The 21,831-nt window shown below is 36.1% G+C and overlaps 2 protein-coding genes across 4 annotated transcripts; one reads left to right on the top strand and one right to left on the bottom strand.

Moving 5' to 3' along the window:
* Window positions 1-2,173: 2,173 nt before the first annotated feature.
* Window positions 2,174-18,239, bottom strand: LOC116295465 (ectonucleoside triphosphate diphosphohydrolase 5). 3 transcript variants are annotated; one of them, XM_089027721.1, is made up of 14 exons: window positions 18,116-18,239; window positions 17,198-17,552; window positions 15,686-15,765; window positions 14,404-14,547; window positions 12,958-13,072; window positions 12,266-12,354; window positions 8,248-8,327; window positions 7,368-7,435; window positions 6,445-6,532; window positions 5,863-5,939; window positions 5,167-5,238; window positions 4,914-4,970; window positions 4,576-4,685; window positions 2,174-4,200 (listed from the first exon to the last, which is right to left on the bottom strand). In XM_089027721.1, the coding sequence occupies exons 2-14, from the start codon at window positions 17,400-17,402 to the stop codon at window positions 4,126-4,128; spliced, it is 1,260 nt and encodes a 419-aa protein (XP_088883847.1). In that variant the 5' UTR covers window positions 17,403-17,552; window positions 18,116-18,239; the 3' UTR covers window positions 2,174-4,125. The 3 variants fall into 3 exon arrangements, with proteins under 3 accessions (XP_088883847.1, XP_088883848.1, XP_088883846.1); XM_089027722.1 differs by having other exon boundaries at window positions 17,198-17,488; XM_089027720.1 differs by lacking the exon at window positions 18,116-18,239 and having other exon boundaries at window positions 17,198-17,771.
* A 723-nt stretch (window positions 18,240-18,962) lies between these two features.
* LOC148912320 (small ribosomal subunit protein uS14-like) lies at window positions 18,963-20,887 on the top strand. The gene is made up of 3 exons (XM_089027450.1): window positions 18,963-19,067; window positions 19,988-20,087; window positions 20,719-20,887. The coding sequence occupies exons 1-3, from the start codon at window positions 19,006-19,008 to the stop codon at window positions 20,725-20,727; spliced, it is 171 nt and encodes a 56-aa protein (XP_088883576.1). The 5' UTR covers window positions 18,963-19,005; the 3' UTR covers window positions 20,728-20,887.
* The last annotated feature ends 944 nt before the right edge of the window (window positions 20,888-21,831 follow it).

The following is a 21,831-nucleotide window of genomic DNA, read 5'->3' as shown; positions in this document are numbered from 1 at the left end:
TGATCGTAATGGAAAGGTATATGGCTACTCTTTGAGCAAATAATACGAACTAAACATTCAAAAAAATGAATTGAATTGGTGATTTGCGATGCTAGAGAGACGATCAAGTCGAAATACAATGAGGTCAGTTTAAATCTTACTGACTTAAAACAGCTGAATAAACGTTTTTTCATCCAAATTTTAGAAACTTAACGGGCCACGATACCAAAACAGGAGCTTTATGATGAGAATTATCATGCATTTTTTAATTTTTCGATAAGAATTCATAAAATCGATTCTTCTCTTATTTAAATATGAAATGAAATTTATGTCTTCTCAATTTTTCTGAATTTGCGTTTTACAGTTTTGTGGCCTGTCAAGGTTGGATGCACACGCAACCTTGAGTAAACAGTCTATTGATAATTAATCTAAAATATAGTAAAAAGTATACTGTGACTGAAAATGGATTTTTTAAAGATGGAATAATGAGGTAATAGAAATATCCTTGAATTTTATCTGCACTTGGAAAAACTCATTGCGTCATTTGTGCAAAAAATTGTGACAACATGAAATATTTAAACAAAGAATTTTCTTGGATTACAGCTATCAAATTCCGAGAGAAATTTGACGGAAATTTTATTGTCTTGAAATGAAATTATTAGTATCGTGAGCTTATGAATTTTTAACTCGAAATATCAAAAGTAAACAAGTTAATTTGCATAAAACGAAAAGAATCCAAAGAAATCGTTTTAAGGACTCATTTTCGGAAGAAAAATAAGAGTAAAGTAGGTATGTGTCTCTTTGGCAACGCGAAAAGTTGAAAAGCATTTAAATGAGTTTTCATTCATTTTGGGTGAAATTTGAAATGTAGTTAGTGTAGATAAAACGATTGAAAACCGACAGTTGCGCATTAAATCGTAAAAAAAAACCATGATTCTAGTGATTTGCTACGACACTAAAAAGTTGAAATGTCGTAAGCGTATTGCACTACGATTCTATCATGACTCTCGAATTGATTGTAAAGGAAGGATTACTTGAAAATACACTAAGGAGGCAGACTATTCATTTTCTAAATCAGAACTACGTATGAAAATTATAAAACGGTTTTATAGACCTGTTTTTGAAATTTAAGTGTTGTCGTGCAATTAAAAACCATGTTTTCAACACGAGAGCATAAATTAATAAGAGAGCATAAAATAAATAAATAATTTTATGTTCTCTTGGTGTTTTTCATTACGTGTTGCAATTGGATAATTCACACAAAAACAAAGGGAAGCCATTCAAATGCCCAATACGTTAAATTTTTATTTTATATATTTAGTTAATTTTCTTCTCCCCTTTTTCGCTTTGAATGACTTCGGGGGAAATATTGAAAACTTCAAGATTGACAGAGCTGTTCGAACCCGAGTAATTGTCATTCAACGTAAAGATTTATGTATTTTAGAATAACACTGTAAAATTTACTTTCTCGGAAAAATACCAGCCGGAAGAAACAAAGTTAATTAAACCGGTTTATCAACTCGATGCCAAAACTGATACAAAAGTGATTAATCTTATACTTGGTACCTTTCTTTATCAACGAAGGACTAGACTAACGTCCGAGACGAAAATAAAACGTAAGATCATTTCCATCATTTCTACTTTATACACTAATGGCAACTGTTACTGATTTATTTGCTTGTTTTCTTGCATTTTAATAGTCAAATCTTATTCCAGCTATTACTGAAAACATTAAAAATCACCAATAATAGTTTTGGCGCTAGTTGTCTTACACAGGGATTGCCGGCAGTACCAAAAATATGATGTGACGCAACAACGAAAGTTTGCTTTTGTATACTGACAACTTACAAGGCATATCCTAACTCTGTTTACTCACGACATCGATACCCTAAAATCGGCGCACGGAACATTAATAAAACAAGTCTGTTTGAAAGGACTGGGGAATGGGAAGGGGGAGGGAAGGGGGGGGGGAGGGGGGAGAGGAGAGGAGTGGGAAGTAGGGGGGGGGGGGGGGGGGGGAGGATTATCCAAGTCCCCGCCCCTAAAGGGCATTACTTTTTTATGGTCCGCCCCTTACTAGTAATTGCTACTTTTTCATTTTTATCTAATCCCCACGTGACCCCCCTTAAATCCTCCGACCCCACTAGGCGATACAAAGTGACCAGTCCCTTAAAGATATTGAAATTAAAACGTGTTAAAGCTTGTAGTGAGATGTCTTTAATAACACCTTAAGTGAGATATTTGTCAAACCTTTTACGACTAATGGACATCTCATTACGCAACGTGACACACTCAAGTGCAAAAGGAAATCGCGCGCCGGAAATCAGCGCACGTATTTCACACATTTAAAATCACTCACATATCACGGAAATGATGCAAAAATCACGCATAGATAACAAAAGATCACACACTGACCAGGGATGATGGACTTTATCTGTTTTATCTGACTCTATTTCTCTCGTTTAAAAATAGGCGAGGCTGCACCCGGTTTGTGGGTTGGAAAAGTTTACTATTAGCGTCGTCACGCCATGCTCACTCCCCTAAAAAGCTACTTAGGGGAGTTAGCTTATCCTGTAGTATGGAAGCTGCACAATCTAGGAGGATTATTTGAACTTTAAAACGGTTGTCATTCAATATTTTGACATTGCCAAGGGAATAATACTAAGAGCTGCACTAATAACACCCACTTGCTTTTAAACATAAAGCGTTTTCTTTGTCTTGTACGGCTTCCACTTCAATCTTAATAGATGCTTGCGCGAATATAGACAGAATAGTACACCGCAATAAGTTTTCTGACAAAAAAATCCCTCATACAAACAAAAAATAGCGGCTGCGTAGGAGACGTCTTCCATACTAACTCCTTCAATGGGAACTCAACAAAGGAGCACTTTACAAATGTAGTTGATAATCGTTGAGCAACTCTTAGTGATTATTCATTATAACAATAAAATAAGTTAGTTTGAATGACAACATTAAAAGTAATTTTAAGATTAAAATATGAATTTTTAATTCAAAAGTCTTTACGATCAAGTCATCAAGAGTACAAAATGACAAAAAGAAAAAAAAAATTGGGGTTTTTACTGTATTTATTCGTTAACAATTTAATATGTATTTAGACGCAATCCCCAAATCATAGAACAAAATTAAATCTTTCAGTTATGAATTAAAAAAATCATTTTAAAATATTCCGAAATGCAATATTTATTGATAACAAAAAGAATTATTAATGAGTTTTCCAAGGCTTCTGCGATGTGTTTAATAATATATTGTTTACAAGTTTATGATTAAATGGATTTTATTTGAGAAATAAGGAATCCCTGTTTAATGTTTGTGTGAGTGAGATAGATAGAGCATAAAATGTTCAGTTTTAAACAGAAAATGTGGTTTTAAAATTAAGAGGTTATATTTGATAAATTACGAGGTGTGATAATAGTAAAAATTCCGAAAAAAATAATTTAAAGCCCATTTTATATTTGGACCCAACATATTTTTATCAACCAACCATTTGTTTGGCATACGACCCAAAACCGTTTCATTGTATTGTTTTTAATATTAAATGCTTATCAAATGCTAAAAATAGCCCATGTTGGCTCAGTTTTTCATTTCATTTAGCAGCGATTTGGTATCTCCACCAACACCCCCCTCCCCCTCCCCCCTCAAAAAAAACCCTTCATCTCTATGAAGAGCAATATATGACCTTGTGAGCTGCTTAGAAACTGCATACTCTTAAATAAAAATTGAGATTGCCAATCTACTTGTTTTCAATCACTAATGCCTGATTGATTAACAAATGAACACTTTTTAATGGAGTTATTTATTAATTAATCATTAACTCCATTAATCAAACCATATAAATAAATGATGCTTCTTAGTAATGTTTCTGGAAAAAGCTCTTAAACTTTCTGTACTTTTTACCCCTTTTAGCCCTCAAGATTTTCCAAGTCTCATTCATATAAATGTTTTCCATCAAGCATGATCGGAAAAAGAAGAAACCATACTCAAGGGAATTGGTTTAAAACGAGAAAGTAATCCCCCCTTTCCCATGTTACATAAGAGATATAATGAAACCAGTCTCCCTAGTTTGTCTTCAAAAATTATAGGACAAAGCAACTATAATAATGCATGGATCTACCTTCTTTGCCTTGCTCATCTCTTACTAAACATATCTAGTGTTGCTCCAAGTGCCCAGCTCACTTCAACATCGTTAATTTTCTTCTGTAACTGAAATGGATTAGAAAAACGTACATTAGTACTTCAGAATACTGAGAACGAAATTTGAATTACATGTTAATTAACTGATTATTATTTAAATTATTTTTAGATAATTAAAGGTTTGCACTTTTATGAAAATTGCAGTAAAATGTTCTCCAAAAGTTGCTCATGCAAAATGGCCAACCAGCAGATCCAATGTCCTGTCACATTTGGCACTTGGCCGGTTAAATGTTTGCCTCACTAGTCATGTTGATCAGTAATGTTAAGCCAAAAATGAGGTACAGCTGTATGACCAAGCTCATTTTACTGGTCATAATGAATAGCGAGTGATTGGCCATTATTTTAAGCACTACCCTGGGGCTGCATGTGGTCATACTAACTTACAATTAGTTTTCTGTCATTGTGGAATCCATAACCATATTTTAGTAAGGCAACAATGTATGTTGCATCCAAGCTTGCAAGCTTATTGGCTCTGATTCGAGATGAAGAGAACACTATAAATGAAAAAAAGATTAATAGGTCTCTTAGTCAAATTCTGTCACTTGTTTTGGCCTGGCTATTAAGTGCTACACATACCCTCATCAATACAAGGACAATTTACCATGATCTGTAAACAGATTACCTTTAACTACAATTAGTGTGAAAAAAACTTCACAATTTATTTACTAGTAATATAAATATAATAATTATAATGTCTAGATTTTTTTTACAAACTTAAGTACCTTCTTTTGTCTTCTCTATGAAATCCCCAACAGTTATAGTTCCTCCTTTTCTAACGTCTGTCAAAAAAAACAAAACCAAACCATGTTTGTTTGTTACTCAACGATACAATTAAGGAACCTCTCAGTAACATTAGACTGCTCAGACTTTTTTCAATCTGTATTCATTAAATTTTCTTTCATGGCATTTTCTCATTTTATTCAGTTTTCGTCTGGGTCATAAAAATATAGAGTTGAATACAAGTATTGCACTTACCTATCAGATTCAAGTCAACTGCTCGATCATAAAAATATGAAAAGATGTAAAATGTTTGCTCATTCATTTCATCTGCCAAAATACGATGAATATAATTTAGAAATATAATAAATATATAAAGATGATACAGTATATGCATGGAATAATACCAGAATACAAAAGACTGGAAATTTATCACATAGACCTATATTCACCCTAATGTCTAATGTTACCCTGCAGGGCATAATTTTACCACTCCTTTTTCAGACCATGTGTCATTCCCTAGAGTATCATTTCTTTGTTTAATGGTTGCACATGAGAAGACACAGGAATATGGATATCATTCAAACAAAGAATCTTATTCTCAAGAGAATGATGTGTGGTCTAAGATGGGAAAGCAATCAATCCAAGGTGAAGAGGTCTATTAATTTGATCATAACATCTTCCACAAGCAGGTGGGGTTAGTGTGGGCCCCAGGGGGGGCTCCCATATATTGAATGGCGGGGATGCTTGTCATATCTTTAAGGGGAAAAATCGAGGATTTTTCATCTTCTACTAGCAGGTGGGGTTGGTGTGGGCCAAATTTACAATTTGGAGAGGTCTATTAATTTGATCACATCGTCTCCCACTAGCAAGTGGGGTAATTAGGTGGGCTAAATTTATCTAAATGTCAATTTGACCTTGAATATTCACAAATCACTCTCTGATTTTTTTTACCTTGCCTATCTATTACGGGATTGATTATTCTTTTGACATGGTCCAAACAGGCATCAAAACTGTAGTTTGAGTGTCCACTGCAATAAATGAAAAGGTATTCAGCTATCGATTAATGCATACTTTTCAATGACTGAGAGGTTGCTTTTATTCCACAAAGGAAATAAAAAATCTATAAGCATGCTGTTTGTAGTTATAAAGCACAAAATTATACAGGAACGAGTAGAAGGAAAAATTGTTAGGGAAAGCATGACGTATAGCAGAAAGCTTTTTCAATGCTTCTTGAGGCTTCTGCCAATTCCAAATACTGAAAACAGTACAAAAGGGAGGTTTTTCTATATAACATAAAATATAAAATAATATTATTTTATCTAAAAGAGAATGAAAAAAAAAAGGCATGAACATCATGTTATATGTGTGCTCTCATAATGAAACCCTCATAATGCATATATGATATGCCTCAGGGCCAATCAAGTACATGACAGTTATTTTTACAGTGTAGTAACGAAATTAACTTGGCCAACCTGATAAAATATATGCTAACAGTAAGCTAATGATCCTATCTCTAATCTGGTTGCACCCTACCTGACTGTAATAGTCTTTCCACCAAACATCCAATTGACAGTATGACTTGGAGAAACACAGGGACTTTGACGGATATCATTACCATTGGCTAAAGATGAAAAATACACACAAAATGAAATAGCTTTTTTCTGGTCCAGTTTATCCTAAAAATTGTGCGTCTGATTGGTTGCACGAGCAGGCGGTATTTTCTGCTTGAGGTCCAGTGTCCTGTCATAAGGCTACTTCATCCACTTAGCAATCACAATGGAAAATGAATAGTTAAACAACAACAAAATATTACAAAACAAGTGGAAAAGCAAATGGGGAAAAAATTATTACAAGCTATTTATACCAGCAGTCCAGATAGGTAAAAACTGTGCCCTCAGTATTGAAAATGAATATTGGCCTAACAACCTTGGAGGTACATATACTCAAGACTTCATGCACAGTTTTCCCTAATATTCAGACCTCCGGGCCGGTAAATAACATTATTATTATATACTCTGTTGGGATGCATTAAGGTCAGTGCTGCATCTCACCAATGCAACTCAGTAATGGTTTGACACTCTTATCACATGTGGATTATGAGTATTTACTATTGGAAATGCCTGTTTGAAGTAGTATTTTCAATTGTACAAAGATGTTTTGTTGCATTTGTGTTAGAATGTTGCTTTGTCAGGTTTTTTATAGAAAATATATGGGAAATAAGCAAATGAAGGCCTAAACCTCATTTCCGAAAATTTTTGCTTTAGGTTAACACTTTGATTCCACTTTCATCGGTCATCTCCACTTCCAAACAAGTTAAACTTTCTGAATAACAAGATTTTAGCCTTGTACGACAGCCTTTCTTCAAGAAAAAAGTTTTTGGCGCTCACCGCTTGAATACGAAAAGAATTCTCTCTTGATATTTACACAAAAATACATATTGAATGACTATCACTCACAATCTGTGGTCTTGGCACCTTGTGATGTAATGGCTGCCCTTGCTGACATCAGACCCAGCCCAAGGTAGCTACAGTGAAAAAAGAGAATAAAAGCATTAACTCTGTAATGATGTCAGATCTACTGTTTAGAATCTGTCATTTAGTTGAGAACAACCATGAATTATTTCAAAGATTAAATGAAATTTTTTGTAGATGTTATTTTTCATAATTGCAGTGAGAATTAACTGTCAAGCATTTTCATCTTTAGCTAATTTTTGTGCTTTTTATTTTAAAAATAGTTGATGGAACCATTAAAAAAAGAGTTCTCAAAAGGCAACTTTTACCTATTTTAAGCCTTTTTACCACTTCTTTATGCAGGGTTTCCATTAAGTTTTGAAATAATATTAGAAGACCATGCACCAGTTGAAGAGTCTTGTCAGGTTTTCATAAATTTTTGAAATAATAGGAGAAGATTATGGTAGTTTTAGCCAGAGAATTTTGCTAAGCTACCAGAGCATCCTCTGATCTCCGGCTCTTAATGAAAACACTGTAACACTGTTTGCAACAGCATCAGTATATGTCGCACCTGCTAAGAAGAGCTGCCTAGATTGGCCAAAACAAACAATAGTTTTCATTGTCAAATCTTTCTATTGTTTTCCCTGCTAGCAGAGCCTATTTTCCTTTTGTTTTGGTGGAGTGAGAAAAATAGGCTCTCCCTCCTCCCTGCCTAAAAGAAGGGAGAGAAAGAGGAGGGACTCTGCTAGCAGAGAATCTTTTGTCTTGTTCATATTGTTTCTCGTTCTATTGTATTAATCCAATTGGGTTAAATCTTCTTAGAGCTGCAACCTTGCTCGCATATTAAGATAATAGGCATATAGTCTTGTTCCTCGTGATGGGTTACCTGTGTGTGTAGAGTTTGTATTCCTGATCAAACACTTTAGCCTTCTGTGTGAAGTCTTTTGGGGAATTAGCAATTGTATCCTACAAAATAGACATTTCAGCATATATTTAAGTAATAATTGGCTCCCAGTAGTTGAAATAGCCCACTTCCAAAATATGCTTCACTTGTCACGCACAAAGGTTTCAGTATGAGGATACGTGCTAAATGCTCAGTCATTCGTGAAAGACATAAAAAATAAATTTAATTTAGCACGTAGCCTCATACTGAAACCTTTGTGCATGACAAGCGAAGCATATCTCGGAGGTGGGCTATTATCAGTAATTAACATATCACTAGAAGAGACCTTTAGCATCAGGTTTACTGCTAGCCAGTACTAATCACTAATGATCCGAAGGCACAGAAACACGCCCACCAACACAGAGAAACACTCAGCATCAATGAAATTCAATATGTCGGCTCTTCCATCAACAACTTTGTAATGATGTCTTGCTGAATGTTAAATGTTTGATGGAAAACCCCTAATGTTGAACTGCAGTAACCTAGCAAAATCTAATGTCGTGCTAACGGTCTCTACTATCAGTTCACACAGCTGATAATAACCATATTTTCCCATAAAATTGCATACATGTCGTGATGTCAATAGTCCAGTCAATCTGTGGTTCAAGATCGAACTAATTGCAACAGAATTTATTTTACCCATAATTGACAGTTTGAGGTAACCTTAGTAGCATATTTAAAATTCCAGAAAATTCCAATTGGTGAGACTTCTAGAAATTCTAACTTAAAGATTTTAAACAAAATACCACAGGGTACCAGAGTCTGGAAAAGTTGCAATATGCAATTAAATTAAAATTACCGCAATATACAAATTGTTTGGGGTTATAAACTGTTGTTTTAGTGTTTTGCAAACAATATGTTGAAAACCCACGAACATTTAACGTTAAAACGGCTTTTCTTAGAAATTCCCGCCACAGGGTACCCGAGCCAGATATTCATTTTTCCTGTAGTTTTTATTCTTTATTTTTCTTTCCTTCTATATGCAAAGTGGAACAAAAAGTGTTTGACTGAATTTGAGAGTATTTGTTTTCAAAGTTTTGCACTCTTAAGACTTTGAATGGAAGGGTAAGCTCCAGAAAGGCCTAAGGCAACATTTTACTAACACTCGTCACTTTATTGAACAAATGCCATGGTGATAGCAATCATTGGTTTACATCACGATGGTAAATGATCATAACTTCTTTGACCTGTTCCTTGTCTGTCTGTAGTTTTCCCAACTACACCAAAAAAAAAATGCTGTACAAGCTACAATACTTGTAATAGGGATTACTATCTGGCTGGTTGCCTTCTCGCTACACTCTATTATCGTCCTCCTCACTGTCTGTGAGTTCTGGCTGTGGTGAGTTGACGCAGCTGACATCTTTGCATGCTCCACAAGCAGCCGAGCAGTCCAAGCCAATTTTTAGGCACAAACATCAGCGTACTGCAGCGTATGATCTCCAGCAGTGACAATGCATGGGCAGCAGGCAGGTTGGTGCGTTTCCACCCTTCATGATCATCTCCCATCCCCATTCTTGTGGAGGTAGATTAGTTCCTTTCCATTGCTGCACCTGATGATGTACTCTTAGGCTGTGAAAGCACGCAGCAGCATAAGTTGGTGGAAGGCTTTCTGGCTGGACACAAATATTGCCAGTAGCAACCTTCAGACAATAACGGGAGTATCGCAAAGAGTCAAGGGATTAGAGAGGTGGTAACACAACAAAGAAGCGCATGCGCAAATACATACGTGTGCATACGCATAGTCCCAATGTAGACTTTGTATTCTTGATGTTCCACACCCTGCGTTTCTTTGATCTTTGCTTAGGCTCGGGGATAAAGAAAAGGTCACCCGCATTCATCTGTCCATGGTAAATCAGTAGCACAAGCAGCTCAGTATCGTCACCAACAAGAACAGTGGTATGAGTCTGTGCTTCTTGTACGGCGGTCTGGACAATGAGGAGGGCAGCGTCACCAGGAGCTTGAAGAACAGTGCAATTGGCAAACCTCAGCTTCTATGCGAGGAGATTAATAAATCTGTGCCTGTTTTCTTGGTCGTCCTCAGGGAAATGAGCATACCAGAGTCGATTACCACGGGTGGCGCACTGGTAGGAGCTCACTGTTGGTGTGCACACCCCTTGGTTGATGGACCTTGATAGCCATCGAAGACAATCGTGGCATTTCCATACCGCCCTTGTATGTAATGAACCCACATTGCACAAACAGCATCATTCGTCACCCCATGTGGCCATATGATGCAATGAATAAGTGCGCCTGCATCCACAATATAGTGCAGATCTCCGGTTACAGGGCATAGCGTCTGTTTGCTTTCCGTTTGAGCCCATATGGCATCAACTAACACAGAGTTATTGGCTTACCTTGGAAGAAGAGAGCTGTCAAACAAGGCACTGGGATAGCTTGACATCTAGTACTTGAACAGGGTCTTAGGATCCTGGTATTGGCCACTGGTGGCCAGAATGTTTAACCTTTGGAAGAGAAGTTGCGGGTCTATTGGTACATATCCCTTGCTGAGTGGGACAACTGTTGTGGAGGCAAGAGTTAGTGCTTGATGCTTCTTCTGGAAAGAAAACTTGTCAACTTTCTTTCCACGCATAACCTGGATGATCTTCTCTCCCGCCTCTTTAGCCTTGTCACAGGTGACATTCTCTTCGGCCACTACTCCAGTCGCTATGTTTCATATCAGGCATTTCTTGCTTGGCCGAGAGGTCCAGTAAAATTCGCTTTTTTTAACATTTCCAAGCATAAAACACTATTTTCTAACTTTTTCAAATGAAAAAGACCCTGAAGCCTACAAAAACTATTAAGGTGACTGCCTACTTTTGGAAATTGATTTAAGCTTTTCTTAAAGCTTCGATTTTCCAAATTGAAATTTAATGCTGATTCCAAATCTGTAAAGACAATTAGAGTGTCCCGAGCTTTGTTTCGAGATAATCAGCATTTAATAGAAGACTACGCACGAGCTTTTGGAGTAAAAATTGCGCCACCGGAAGTGATTAGGAAAAAATTAAGATTAGTAAGATAATAGTTATTTGCAGACTATATGATTGCACGAACGAAGGCTAGTCAATCCTTCTACAATAATACATGGATATTTTCGACAAAAAGACAGAGAGATACATTGGTTTGTCATATTTTGTAGTTTCGGTGCTCTTAAAAAATCTCATAAAGTCAAACAAAAATCCCTACAAAAATCTATTTTTTCACGTGTTCCTGATTTAAACTTTTCCTAAAATGTTGATATAACCTAGATTTTTAGGAGTTTTTTCGAATGAGCTATCAAAAAACTATAGAGTCCCGTGCAAAATTTGAGGGTTTTGCTCTGTTGAAGCTCAAAACGCGTATGGTTCTTCAATAAAATCTGGTAGATTTTTCAGCGGTTTTTGAGCACGCGCACATCGTGGGCTCAAATCGAACGTTCAAAAGTAGGCAGCCACCTTAAAAAAACATGATTTTGCTGTTTTTGGGATACCTGTGGTACACAAAGTACCCTTTAGCCTCTAAAATAACAAATATTTGCAACAAACACCACGTTTTCTTGTTTTCTTGTGATGACGTCACTTAAACAAAGCCAACTAGGTATGCCAAAAACCTAAAATAGCATATATCCAGTTGATTATCGCTTTTGCATGGCGTGGGTACCCTGTGGTAAAACCAATAAATTTTCAAACCTAATTTTTACCATGTTCCACTAAGCGAATTTTATGGAATTTTCAGTATGTTGTTTATATAGCTACTCTTAACACTAGAACAGTGAAAAACATTTTGTTGCAATTAGTTTGATCTTCCCCTATAAAATCCCATAGATTGACTGGACTACAATGGCTGTTTTGAAAAACATTCAACAGTGAGTGCACTAAGTTTGCTAAATCAGTCTATTACACACACAGTTTAGGAGCAGCTACTAAATGCACAGTGACCATACAATGGTAAGCCATGGCCAGTTTCTTTAATAATCATTAAGTACCTCTGACTTAGGGTAAAAGGTGATTTGTGTGGATCCACCACCTAGGTCCAAAGCACCCACCAATGATTCAACTCCATGATTGAACTTCCCTGGAGAGAGAAGACACCACAACTTAGGAATATTGGCATCAATGGCAAACACTGCTTTGGCGCTGTTTCTTACTGTTGCATTAGCCTTGAACACCACCCATGCTTCCCTAACATATACATATAATTGAACGCCACCCATGCTACCTAACATAAACATATAATTTTTCAAGGAATGGTGTTATTTTTATTTGACTTCTGGTTACAGCCCTATCTGTCAATCAAGGCTGTATTTTGTCATATTTTGTCATATTTTGAGGTCATGTAGCACGAAAACAAGAATGGTGACCCCATTTTTTATTGCATATTTGAAACATCCATGGTGCAATAAATGACTATACAAAGTTTGGGAAAAATGACATTTCTCCTTCTTTTTCAAGGGAATCACCTTATTAGGATATTTGTACTCATGTCAGGCTTTTTCCTGAGATATTATTTTGTCTACTGACCATAATCGGATAATAAAATAATAAATGTTTTATATAATAATAATAATAATAATAATAATAATATAATAATAAAATATAAAGGACACTGGAGTTATTTTACTTGACCAGAATAAAATAAAACAGAACTGACAAGTACACCAGAGTTCTATTTCCTTACCTATAAGGAAATTAACAGTGACCCATGCAAAGATGCCTTCATCTAAGCCATCCATGATTGAAACACTACTTTCACCAGTCACATGGAAGGGTGAGTCTTTGAAGACTTTATATACCTAGTACAGTCAAGAAAACAGACAGTTGATATTATATGGGGAATGACACATTGTGGTTTTACAGTGCAACTACTACATGTATAACCGGGGCCACTTAGACAGTGAGGGCCAATCAAATTGTAGAATAAAAACAATACATTATGACTTTGGGTAGTGGAGCCAATCAGGAATCAGCAGAAAACAATAGCCTTTCAACATATCTTTTTATTCCCAGGAGAAAATGACCATCGCTATCTAGTTGTTTACATGGAACACCTGGGAAAAGTTACAATTCTCGTGCTGCAGTCTAGGTTTCTGATTGGCTCCACTTCCCAAAGTTGGTATGTATAATTGTCTTCGTTCTACATTTTAATTGGTTCTCTTGTCTAACTGTCTAAGTCACCCCAGTTACAGTAGTTGCACTGTAATCTCTAGGGGGTCAAGAAGGATGCTGGGACTTGGCATACATGTGAGTGGGGTTTATTAAGATTTATTATAATTTTAGACTTGAATATAGATCTAGAGTTTAGACATGCTGTGATTAGATGAGCAACAGTGATTCTGAGATGATAATCACTGCTTGTGCAGTGACTATATGAGGTTTTCCAAAGTTTGCCAGACTGTAAGTAATATCAAAACGATTTTTATCCAGAATTTTGTCTTTTCTCTGATATTAAAGTCTAAGATTATACTAAAAAATTATTCCCCTCAAGCTCATTGATCATGGTGAATATTTAGTACCTCACCATTTAAAGACTCGCTGCTCAGTGAATATTCTACCAATGATCACTTTGCCTTTGGCAAATAATTGTTAAATAATCTCCCTTCAAAGGAGAGGTTTTCCAAGTTACATGTATCTTTAGTTAACAAGACAAACAAAGAATAACATTTTCTAACTTCGGTGTAATGTTTTCCCATATTATCAAAGTCATTAATAATTCATGAGGAATTCTTCATGAGAATAATTCATGAGGAAGAATTCATGATAAGTCATATACAGTATTCGTGTCCGTGTTGTATCAGATATACAATCACTCGGCTACGCCTTGTGGTTGTATATCTGATACAACATGGCCACTCATACTGTATATATTACTTAGACCACATGTCATTCACTAGGATATCATTTCTTTGTTTAATGTTTCATAAAATTTATGGATACAAGTGACCTGAAATATTGGGAGAACATGTATGAACTAAAAAGTTCTATTTAATATAAAAGCCTTATCGTACTCATGCATGATGCAGTGAGAATGCATGGATGATGATGAAAAAGGTCTATCTTAGACTTTCCTGTTCCAAAAGGATTTTTACAACCTTCTGTATTAGTTCTCAACATGATGTTTTTGTACCTCCTGTAGTAGCTGTTTTGAGGCTTTTGGTGGCAGTAACCTCAGTCCTGCAGTAGCCTTCAAAGCCACAGGTGTTTTATGCCATTTGTTGGGAGGAATCACGTCCTTTCCTTTTTGTAGAAGGTTGTAAATAGACATTGCACCCTTAAAATGGAAAATCAAGATTCTACTTAGCAATATAATTATAAATCAATATCATATAATTGGGCAGTTAAATATGATCTGTGATTGAGCCATGCCCTGACTTAGATCACCACAGAGGTTGTTTAAGGGTTTGGTAAAGTTTGAAAGGTTAATAGAAATGATACAAAACTGTTGCAGTAAAGGAAATAAAACGCCATACTCAAAAATTTTGGATCCTTATATGAGCCAGGGGTGAACCTAGCACCATAACGTTACATCAACTGTGCTTTGAATAACAAAGAATACAACCCTCAAATACTTGTTTACATTATCCAACTGTAAACATGTTTTTGGACCAACTCTTGAGTGGCAAGCAAATGAAAGTTAAGGGACTAGAGGAGTCTTTGTATGACTTTGAAAAGGTCAGTGTCATATGAGTGCCTTGCTGCGACCATGTTTTTTTAGAATTTTGATTGGCTGATTTTTTTCCTCGCTCAATGTGATTGATAAGGCCTACTTGGGCAGTGCTGTGACCTTGGTGTGTTAGTGCCATGTTTCTGGTATTTGATTTAATGAATAAATTCTTGCACAATGTGATTAGTCTGGCAGGCCTTGCCGTGTCAGGACCAAGTTGACGTATCACAAGCTTTTTCATGGTCATACTAAAACTGCTCTATCTCACAACAGCTAGTTGACAGGTAGGTGTAATTTGTAATTTTTCTCGCTGTCAACTCTCGTAATTTTCATCAACTGCTGCTAAATATGGACCAATAATTTGAAAAAGCTGACTTAACATAAAGCTACTTACAACGTATGAAAAATTAACAGCTGATCAGTCGCCGGTCATAACACAGGCCAAAACAGTTTCAGCTTCATCATACCTCATTTCTGGCTAAACATTACTGGTCAAAATGACTGGCAAATCTAAACCTGCAGCATACATGGGTCGGTGTCCACTGGTAGAACGAAGCTTGGGATTGGGCAAAACAACAAAAACAAAGAAAGCATGGATTATGGTGAACAATGTGTATTGTTCTACATGTGAGCTGCGTTCTTTGTTTTATCTCACCATTCATTGTTTGTTCATCCACTCCCAGGCTTCGTTCTGCCGGTTGTGGATTACCCGCATACATAGAAAAGTTCTGGCAAAACAGCATACCTGTTTTGGATCTTTGGCATATGATGATAGACCTGGCTGAACTTGTTCAAATAATTCATCTTCTAAAATTAATTGACCATCTGAAACCAAAGTTAATCAACTTTACATGCAACTATCCATCTTCATGATTGGTTTAGGTTATACAGGGCTGTCAACCCCCCAAGATATTCAAATCTGGAGAATTGATAGGGAAGGGAAATGACGTTACAGCGGAAAAAAGCTTGCAAAAAGACGTCATTTACTTTGTAACATTGATGTGATTGGTTTATTTCTGACCAATCAGATTATCGCTTATAGTTACAATGGCCTACTTGCAATAACAGTTTATGAGGAATGTTTTGATTTTGTTAGCAATGTAAAATAACACAAACAACACGAAATATTTGGAATTTTATGGTTGTGAAAGTCAAGTCTCACAAGAAATGGTCAGCTTCAGTGATTATCCGGGAGATTTGAGACTCTAATCTGGAGACCAGGAGATACAGTCCAAAATCTGGAGACTCCTGGTCTATCCGGGAGATAGAGTTGACAGCCCTGGTTATATATAAACTTAAGCTAATTAAAAGTTTACATTGGCAATTTGGAAATAATGGGCTGTGTAGCAGTGAGAGAGCTCAACTCACATCCATGTGACCCAAGTTTGAATCCCGGACTTAGTATATTATGTTAGCAGGGTCTATAACTAGTGAAATGATTTAAATGCTTCTCGCATGGCTTATTTTTGAACAAGGGAAAAATGACCTTAAGATTAGTAAACCTAGCATCCCAAAATTAGTAAATTTACCAAGTTTGAGAGTGATGTATTGGAAACAAGCAAAGATATAGCCATGCAAAGTCAGGAAATTTGACAGACGTTTATATGGTGGTGGGCACAAACTTGCTTCCCACCATACAATCTCAACTTTACGGAGCTATATCTTCGCCATTTTCCTTCCTATCGCCCTCTAACTTGGAAAATTTGCTAAATTCAAGGTATTTTTTCTACTGGCAAAATTGATTTTTGCTAACTTGCACATATCGAAAGTTGAAAAAAAGTGGAAGGGCCTTTTAAGTTCACTAAAAGCTATTTAATCAAAACAGAAAATCGTATAATTCTGTATGTGCTGAAGAAACCATGCAACAGCAAGGGAGCACATTAAAATTTTGTTTACGTAAAGAAAGTTATTGTTCTTCGTTGATCTATCTAACATGCGCATGCGCATGCCATCATGTGACAGGCGTTCCTCGTAGCGTTTTGGTTTCGTTGGTTTTCGGAGTAAATTCGCTAGCATGACTAAAGCAAGAAACGCCTGCCATTAAGTGTAGCGCATGCACGTAAGCAAGTACTACAAGGAACACCTACCATATCTTAATATGTGAGATAAAATCAAAGATAAACCAACACAATCAAAATTTTAACATGCTCCCTTGGCAACAGCCCACTAATTGGCATTTTAGGTCATTCAACCAATTTCCATGGAAACCCTCTCTAGCCACCTTAAAGATAAGCTTTCAACTCTTTATTCATGTTACCTGGATTCTTTTTAAACGCGTAAACATGTATTCTGCTACCAGTACTTCCAGCATCAAACATTATTCCATACTCCAAGTATCGTCGGGCGAAAGAAACGTTTCTCGAGAAGTGGTCGGTTCTAGAAAAATTCCCTTCCAACGAGAAATTGTTGAAGGCTCTTGCGAGAAGTCCAAACAATAACAGCAGTATTAATACTAAACCCATGGCCTTGTAGCTTTTGAAAGGATTCCTTGATTTCAATAAGCTCTTTAAGCTGACTTGTGAAGGACTTCTCCTAACAGACGACCCTCCTGGAAAGTCGAAAAGTTCCTTGAAGTCTTTCCGTTTTCCTGAACGCCCAAATTCAAACTTTGACTTCATGATGAATGTTACACGTATCCATATAATATATATATATAAAAAAAGGATTTGTTAAAAAATAATATCGAGGACAATGAGTCCTTAAAGCATTGCTTGGTTGTCAGTCTTGGTAGATTTTACAATAAAAAGAAGAAAAATGCAACTTCTTCCCTCGCGTAGAAGCCATACGTAAAACCTCGGGCGGAGAAGATGTTCAAAATGGCGTGACTGCAAACATGACTAAATTATTTGACGTAATGCTGTAACGCTTTACATCGTAATGTTCTATCCATCCCCGTATATTATATTCGTACGAAAAATCATCCTACTATCTAGTAATATTCATCCGGATTTCAATGCTTATACAAAACGATAATCAGAACTACTGGTATTACGAGGAGAAAAAGCAAGTTAGCATAAATAAAAATCGATATAGCCCTGGTGAAGCATTTCTTTTCACAATTTCATAACTCTGTCATTTCCGCCTTCCTTTCGAATTGTTTCCGCGTTTGAAATTTTCGTTCACGTCAATTTAAAACGTAAAAATGGAATCTGAAATCACATCGATCGTTCATTACCTCATTCGTTTGTCCTTTTATTAATTGTTATACATGTCCTTGGGTTATTTCCGATGATGAGTGCTTTGGAATGAATAACATGGCAGTGAATAATGTGATCTGCTAGTCCTCGTCCTCACGGAAATCCTACGAATTGACTGGATAAACGTCATCACCCCCCCTCCCCCCCCCCCCTTCCCCCCTTCCCCCCCCCCTTCCCCCCTTCCCCCCTTCCCACATGTTCTAATTATGTTTACCAATTTTTTCTAGTTTCAGCAAACCCACCATTCGTATAATTTCTAGTAAAAAAGCCTATATTTTGAATCTGCGAATTGAATGGAATGGAAAATGAGATTTTAAGGGTCACTGCACCAGAATGGGATTCCATCTTCGCCCGTGATGTAGTCGTGTCACAGCCACATCACCTCAATGAGCCCACAATATTATGTCAGATAATCTACCTCATAATACATGCGCAAGTGAATGGAAGGATAAATCACGTGACCCATTTCCCGCCATATCACTGACAATATTTTCTGGACATTCTGCATTTCCGAAGCCTATTAATCACACATTACGATCAGATTGTTTAAATAAATAATATTTTTCTCTTCCTTGTTCGGTCAATTTTCTACGCAAATTATCATTTGGATCGTCTCATCGCTTTTGCTTGCTATCTATTTTCTTATAAACTGTTATCGTAATTATGTTTTTCCTATTTAATAAGAGGTTGTTGAAATATCATTTATTACATAAACGAAGGTTTCGAGTCGGTTTCGAGACTAAATTTTAAAAACAAAAAACAAAAAAATTTGTTTTACTAGTCCACCCCCGAAGGGATAGTTTTGCTTCTTCCCGTCATGCATTTAGACGCGCACCCACATGCTTTCTTTCTCTTTGCGTTGAACAAGATGGGACACTCAAACGTGTGGTTCAGTCATTCTCGTACTTACGGCGCTGGCTCGCGATCCTGGTTAGTTAATCTAGTTATTTTACCATTTATTTCAACCTAAAGTAATAATCTTTTGATTTAGGAACTCAATTTTATCGCACAAGCAAAACTTAATAAGGAATTACGTCTCGAAAACTTCAGTCGAATCCAAAATGGCGGCAATGAATTCCATGGTCTTGCGGCCAAATGGCTTTAAATAAATAAATTAGTGTTAAAAAGCTAAAGGAATTTGTATGTAAAACTTGTTTAACGCTTTACGGTATTTAGTTTTGCTTAGTTGCATTTTTTATCCGTGCTTGATAAATGAATATTAGGAAAGAGCAAGCCATGAAGCCTTGAATTTCAAAGTTTTGCATAATAAATATTCAAGATTACCGTATAAAAAAGCTTTGTTTGAAAGGAAGTCAATTTAATTGATTCCTTTAAGATATCCCTATAATCAAATTCTTCCATCGCAAAGATAGTCCATAGCATATACTGTAAATGGAAATATAGAACTAACAGTGCGTGATAAACCCAAAGTATGGATGAAGTGCCAAGACCATGGTATTAGTATACTGTATCCAAACATGATTGGATGAGCAGTAATCTTTCAAAAAGGATGTTGTCAATTCTATACCCTTTATACAGCACTATGTGACATGCCATCATGCCATTTAACAGTTTTCTAACGAAATTGGACTTTACTTGGCTCACCTTAAACTTTTCTCCATTTGAAATCTCTTAAGAATAAGATTATTTACTAGCATTTTAGCATACCAATACACCTCCTCAACCTTTGTTGATAAAGCAAAGAAATAACAAGGGAAAGACAAGTTATTTTAAAGAACAAATTAAATCAATTCATTGGCCAGTATAGTTGTATTTTAGCCTAAGATTATCATTTGTTTTATGTAATTTGGCTGTTTTCTTTTTGTAACATGTATAATTTGTTTTTCCAGCCGTGTGTGCTTCAACCACCATGGTCTTATTCGCAAATATGGTTTAAATATCTGCCGTAGATGTTTCAGGCAGTATGCCAAAGATATTGGCTTCCAAAAGGTATGTCTTTTGTATTATTAAGCACTGTTGAAACTTGAATCAAAATCATGAAGAGTGCATGGCAGAGCCACCAATATCTGGAATAGGCAAAAGTTTTTTCCAGATTTTTTACCTGGGAACTGTGATCTGCATATCTAGCAGGGCTTAAAAGAATAACCCATTGTTGGTTATGATCACTGGACAAATCTTGGCTTGGTTTTACCTCATTTACTGGTCAAAATTCCGGACATCGAGTGAAGGCTCGCTGTTATTTCATTATTTTATTTATTGATGCCTATGCTTTTATATGCATTTATAGTTCTGTTCAACAATTTTCCTGCATAGGGACAAAATGTGGGTTGAAAGAGACCTTTCCCGAATTCGCTTGACTGACCACGAAACAATGGTTTGAAGTCGAGACTGAACTTGGTTCTTTTATTCATCAAGTTCAACCTCGACTTGAAACCATTGTTTCGTGACCAGTCAAGCAAATTCGGGATTGGTCTATTGGAAAACATTTTATTATCCCAGTTATGTATATAAGCATATAAATGCTCCATAAGAACTTTGGTAGCTTTACTTCCATGTACATAAAAAAATGTTTTTTAAACTACATACAACAATATGCTTAGTTTTTTCCATTTGTTTTCAGTTCCACTAAAGGAATAAATGGAATTTTACTGTTACAATAAAACAATTGTCAAGAAATGGAGACAATGTTTTTATAAAGAAAGAAGACAAGAGTCAGGGAAGATGAATGATGGAAAGAACGGTGTTGTATTGTATTACTGTAATAGTAAAGAATAAAATCTGAAATATAACAGTTTCTCTTTTTTCTTTGTTGGGAGTTTTCCGTATATTACTTCACATGCTTGTTCCCATACCGTAATACAGCTTGGGGTGCCTATGGTTAGATGGCAGAGCAAAATGCCTTTGCTCTCGTTAATTGAATTCTTTTGTAAAAATGATCGTATTGTCCCTAGCATCTAACATGGCTGCTGTCACGTGATGGTGCAAAGCCTCTAGAGTGAAGAATACTAGTCAACGTGTAAAAGAAAGCAGTGGTATTAGGGTCTACCAATGTGTATTTGTCTAATATCTATTTCACAGGATTAGTGACTTCACTCGATCTCCAAACACAAAGTATCTTTTCTTACACTTTGGCAGATAAGAGTTCTTGCAAATGATAAGAGAAAAATAAAAAATTTCAGTGTTTCTTGGATGGTAGATTACAATTTAATTCGTACTGTATTTTATATTGCCTTTATTTCATTTTCAATTTCATCCATTGTTACTGGCACCACAATGGCCGCCATGTTTTTGTCTTTTCACTCTATTGGGAATGTTTGCAACCCATCAATAGTCCATTAGATGTAGAAGGAATAAATTAATGGCAAGAATGTTTTTGCTGAATTGTCATTTAAATTGCCAACCAGAAAAGGTGAATCATCCAACAAACGAGTGACAAAGCCTATTAAAAGTTGTTGACACATAAGAGATGTTTTCATAAACCAGTGAAATATACCTTAGCTTATTCAGTGCTTTTGCACTTTTTTGTTTTCTATTGTATACATCACTCATAATGCAGGGCCATAGCCACCAACCAGACTAACTTTCAGGAAAAAAATATAAGACAAATTTTAAAAATGTAAGAAAAACCGAAAACCGGACCAAACACAAATTTGTGGCTACAGCCGCTCTGTAATGGACAATGGACCTTTCTCAAAATAATCTTGAATGCAAGGCTACTGTAACATGAAAATAC

Source organism: Actinia tenebrosa, unplaced genomic scaffold, assembly GCF_029948245.1.
Source record: "Actinia tenebrosa isolate PJP-AT-01 unplaced genomic scaffold, QUT_ActTen_1.0 PGA_scaffold11__36_contigs__length_13525064, whole genome shotgun sequence".
NCBI classification, from domain to species: Eukaryota; Metazoa; Cnidaria; class Anthozoa; order Actiniaria; family Actiniidae; genus Actinia; species Actinia tenebrosa.
The sequence above is the reverse complement of the archived record's forward strand: the minus strand, read 5'-3'. Positions and strand labels throughout refer to the sequence as shown.

What these genes read in the sequence shown, in the direction of transcription:
- LOC116295465 (XM_089027720.1), bottom strand. Translation starts at nt 17,558, where the DNA reads ATGAAGTCAAAGTTTGAATTTGGGCGTTCAGGAAAACGGAAAGACTTC. An exon ending in CCTTTTACCCTAAGTCAGAG is followed by an intron (nt 8,328 to 12,265) that starts GTACTTAATGAT and finishes TCTATTTTGTAG; the next exon opens with GATACAATTGCTAATTCCCC. An exon ending in AGTTGACTTGAATCTGATAG is followed by an intron (nt 4,971 to 5,166) that starts GTAAGTGCAATA and finishes TTTTTTTGACAG; the next exon opens with ACGTTAGAAAAGGAGGAACT.
- LOC148912320 (XM_089027450.1), top strand. Translation starts at nt 19,006, where the DNA reads ATGGGACACTCAAACGTGTGGTTCAGTCATTCTCGTACTTACGGCGCT. An exon ending in GGCGCTGGCTCGCGATCCTG is followed by an intron (nt 19,068 to 19,987) that starts GTTAGTTAATCT and finishes TTGTTTTTCCAG; the next exon opens with CCGTGTGTGCTTCAACCACC.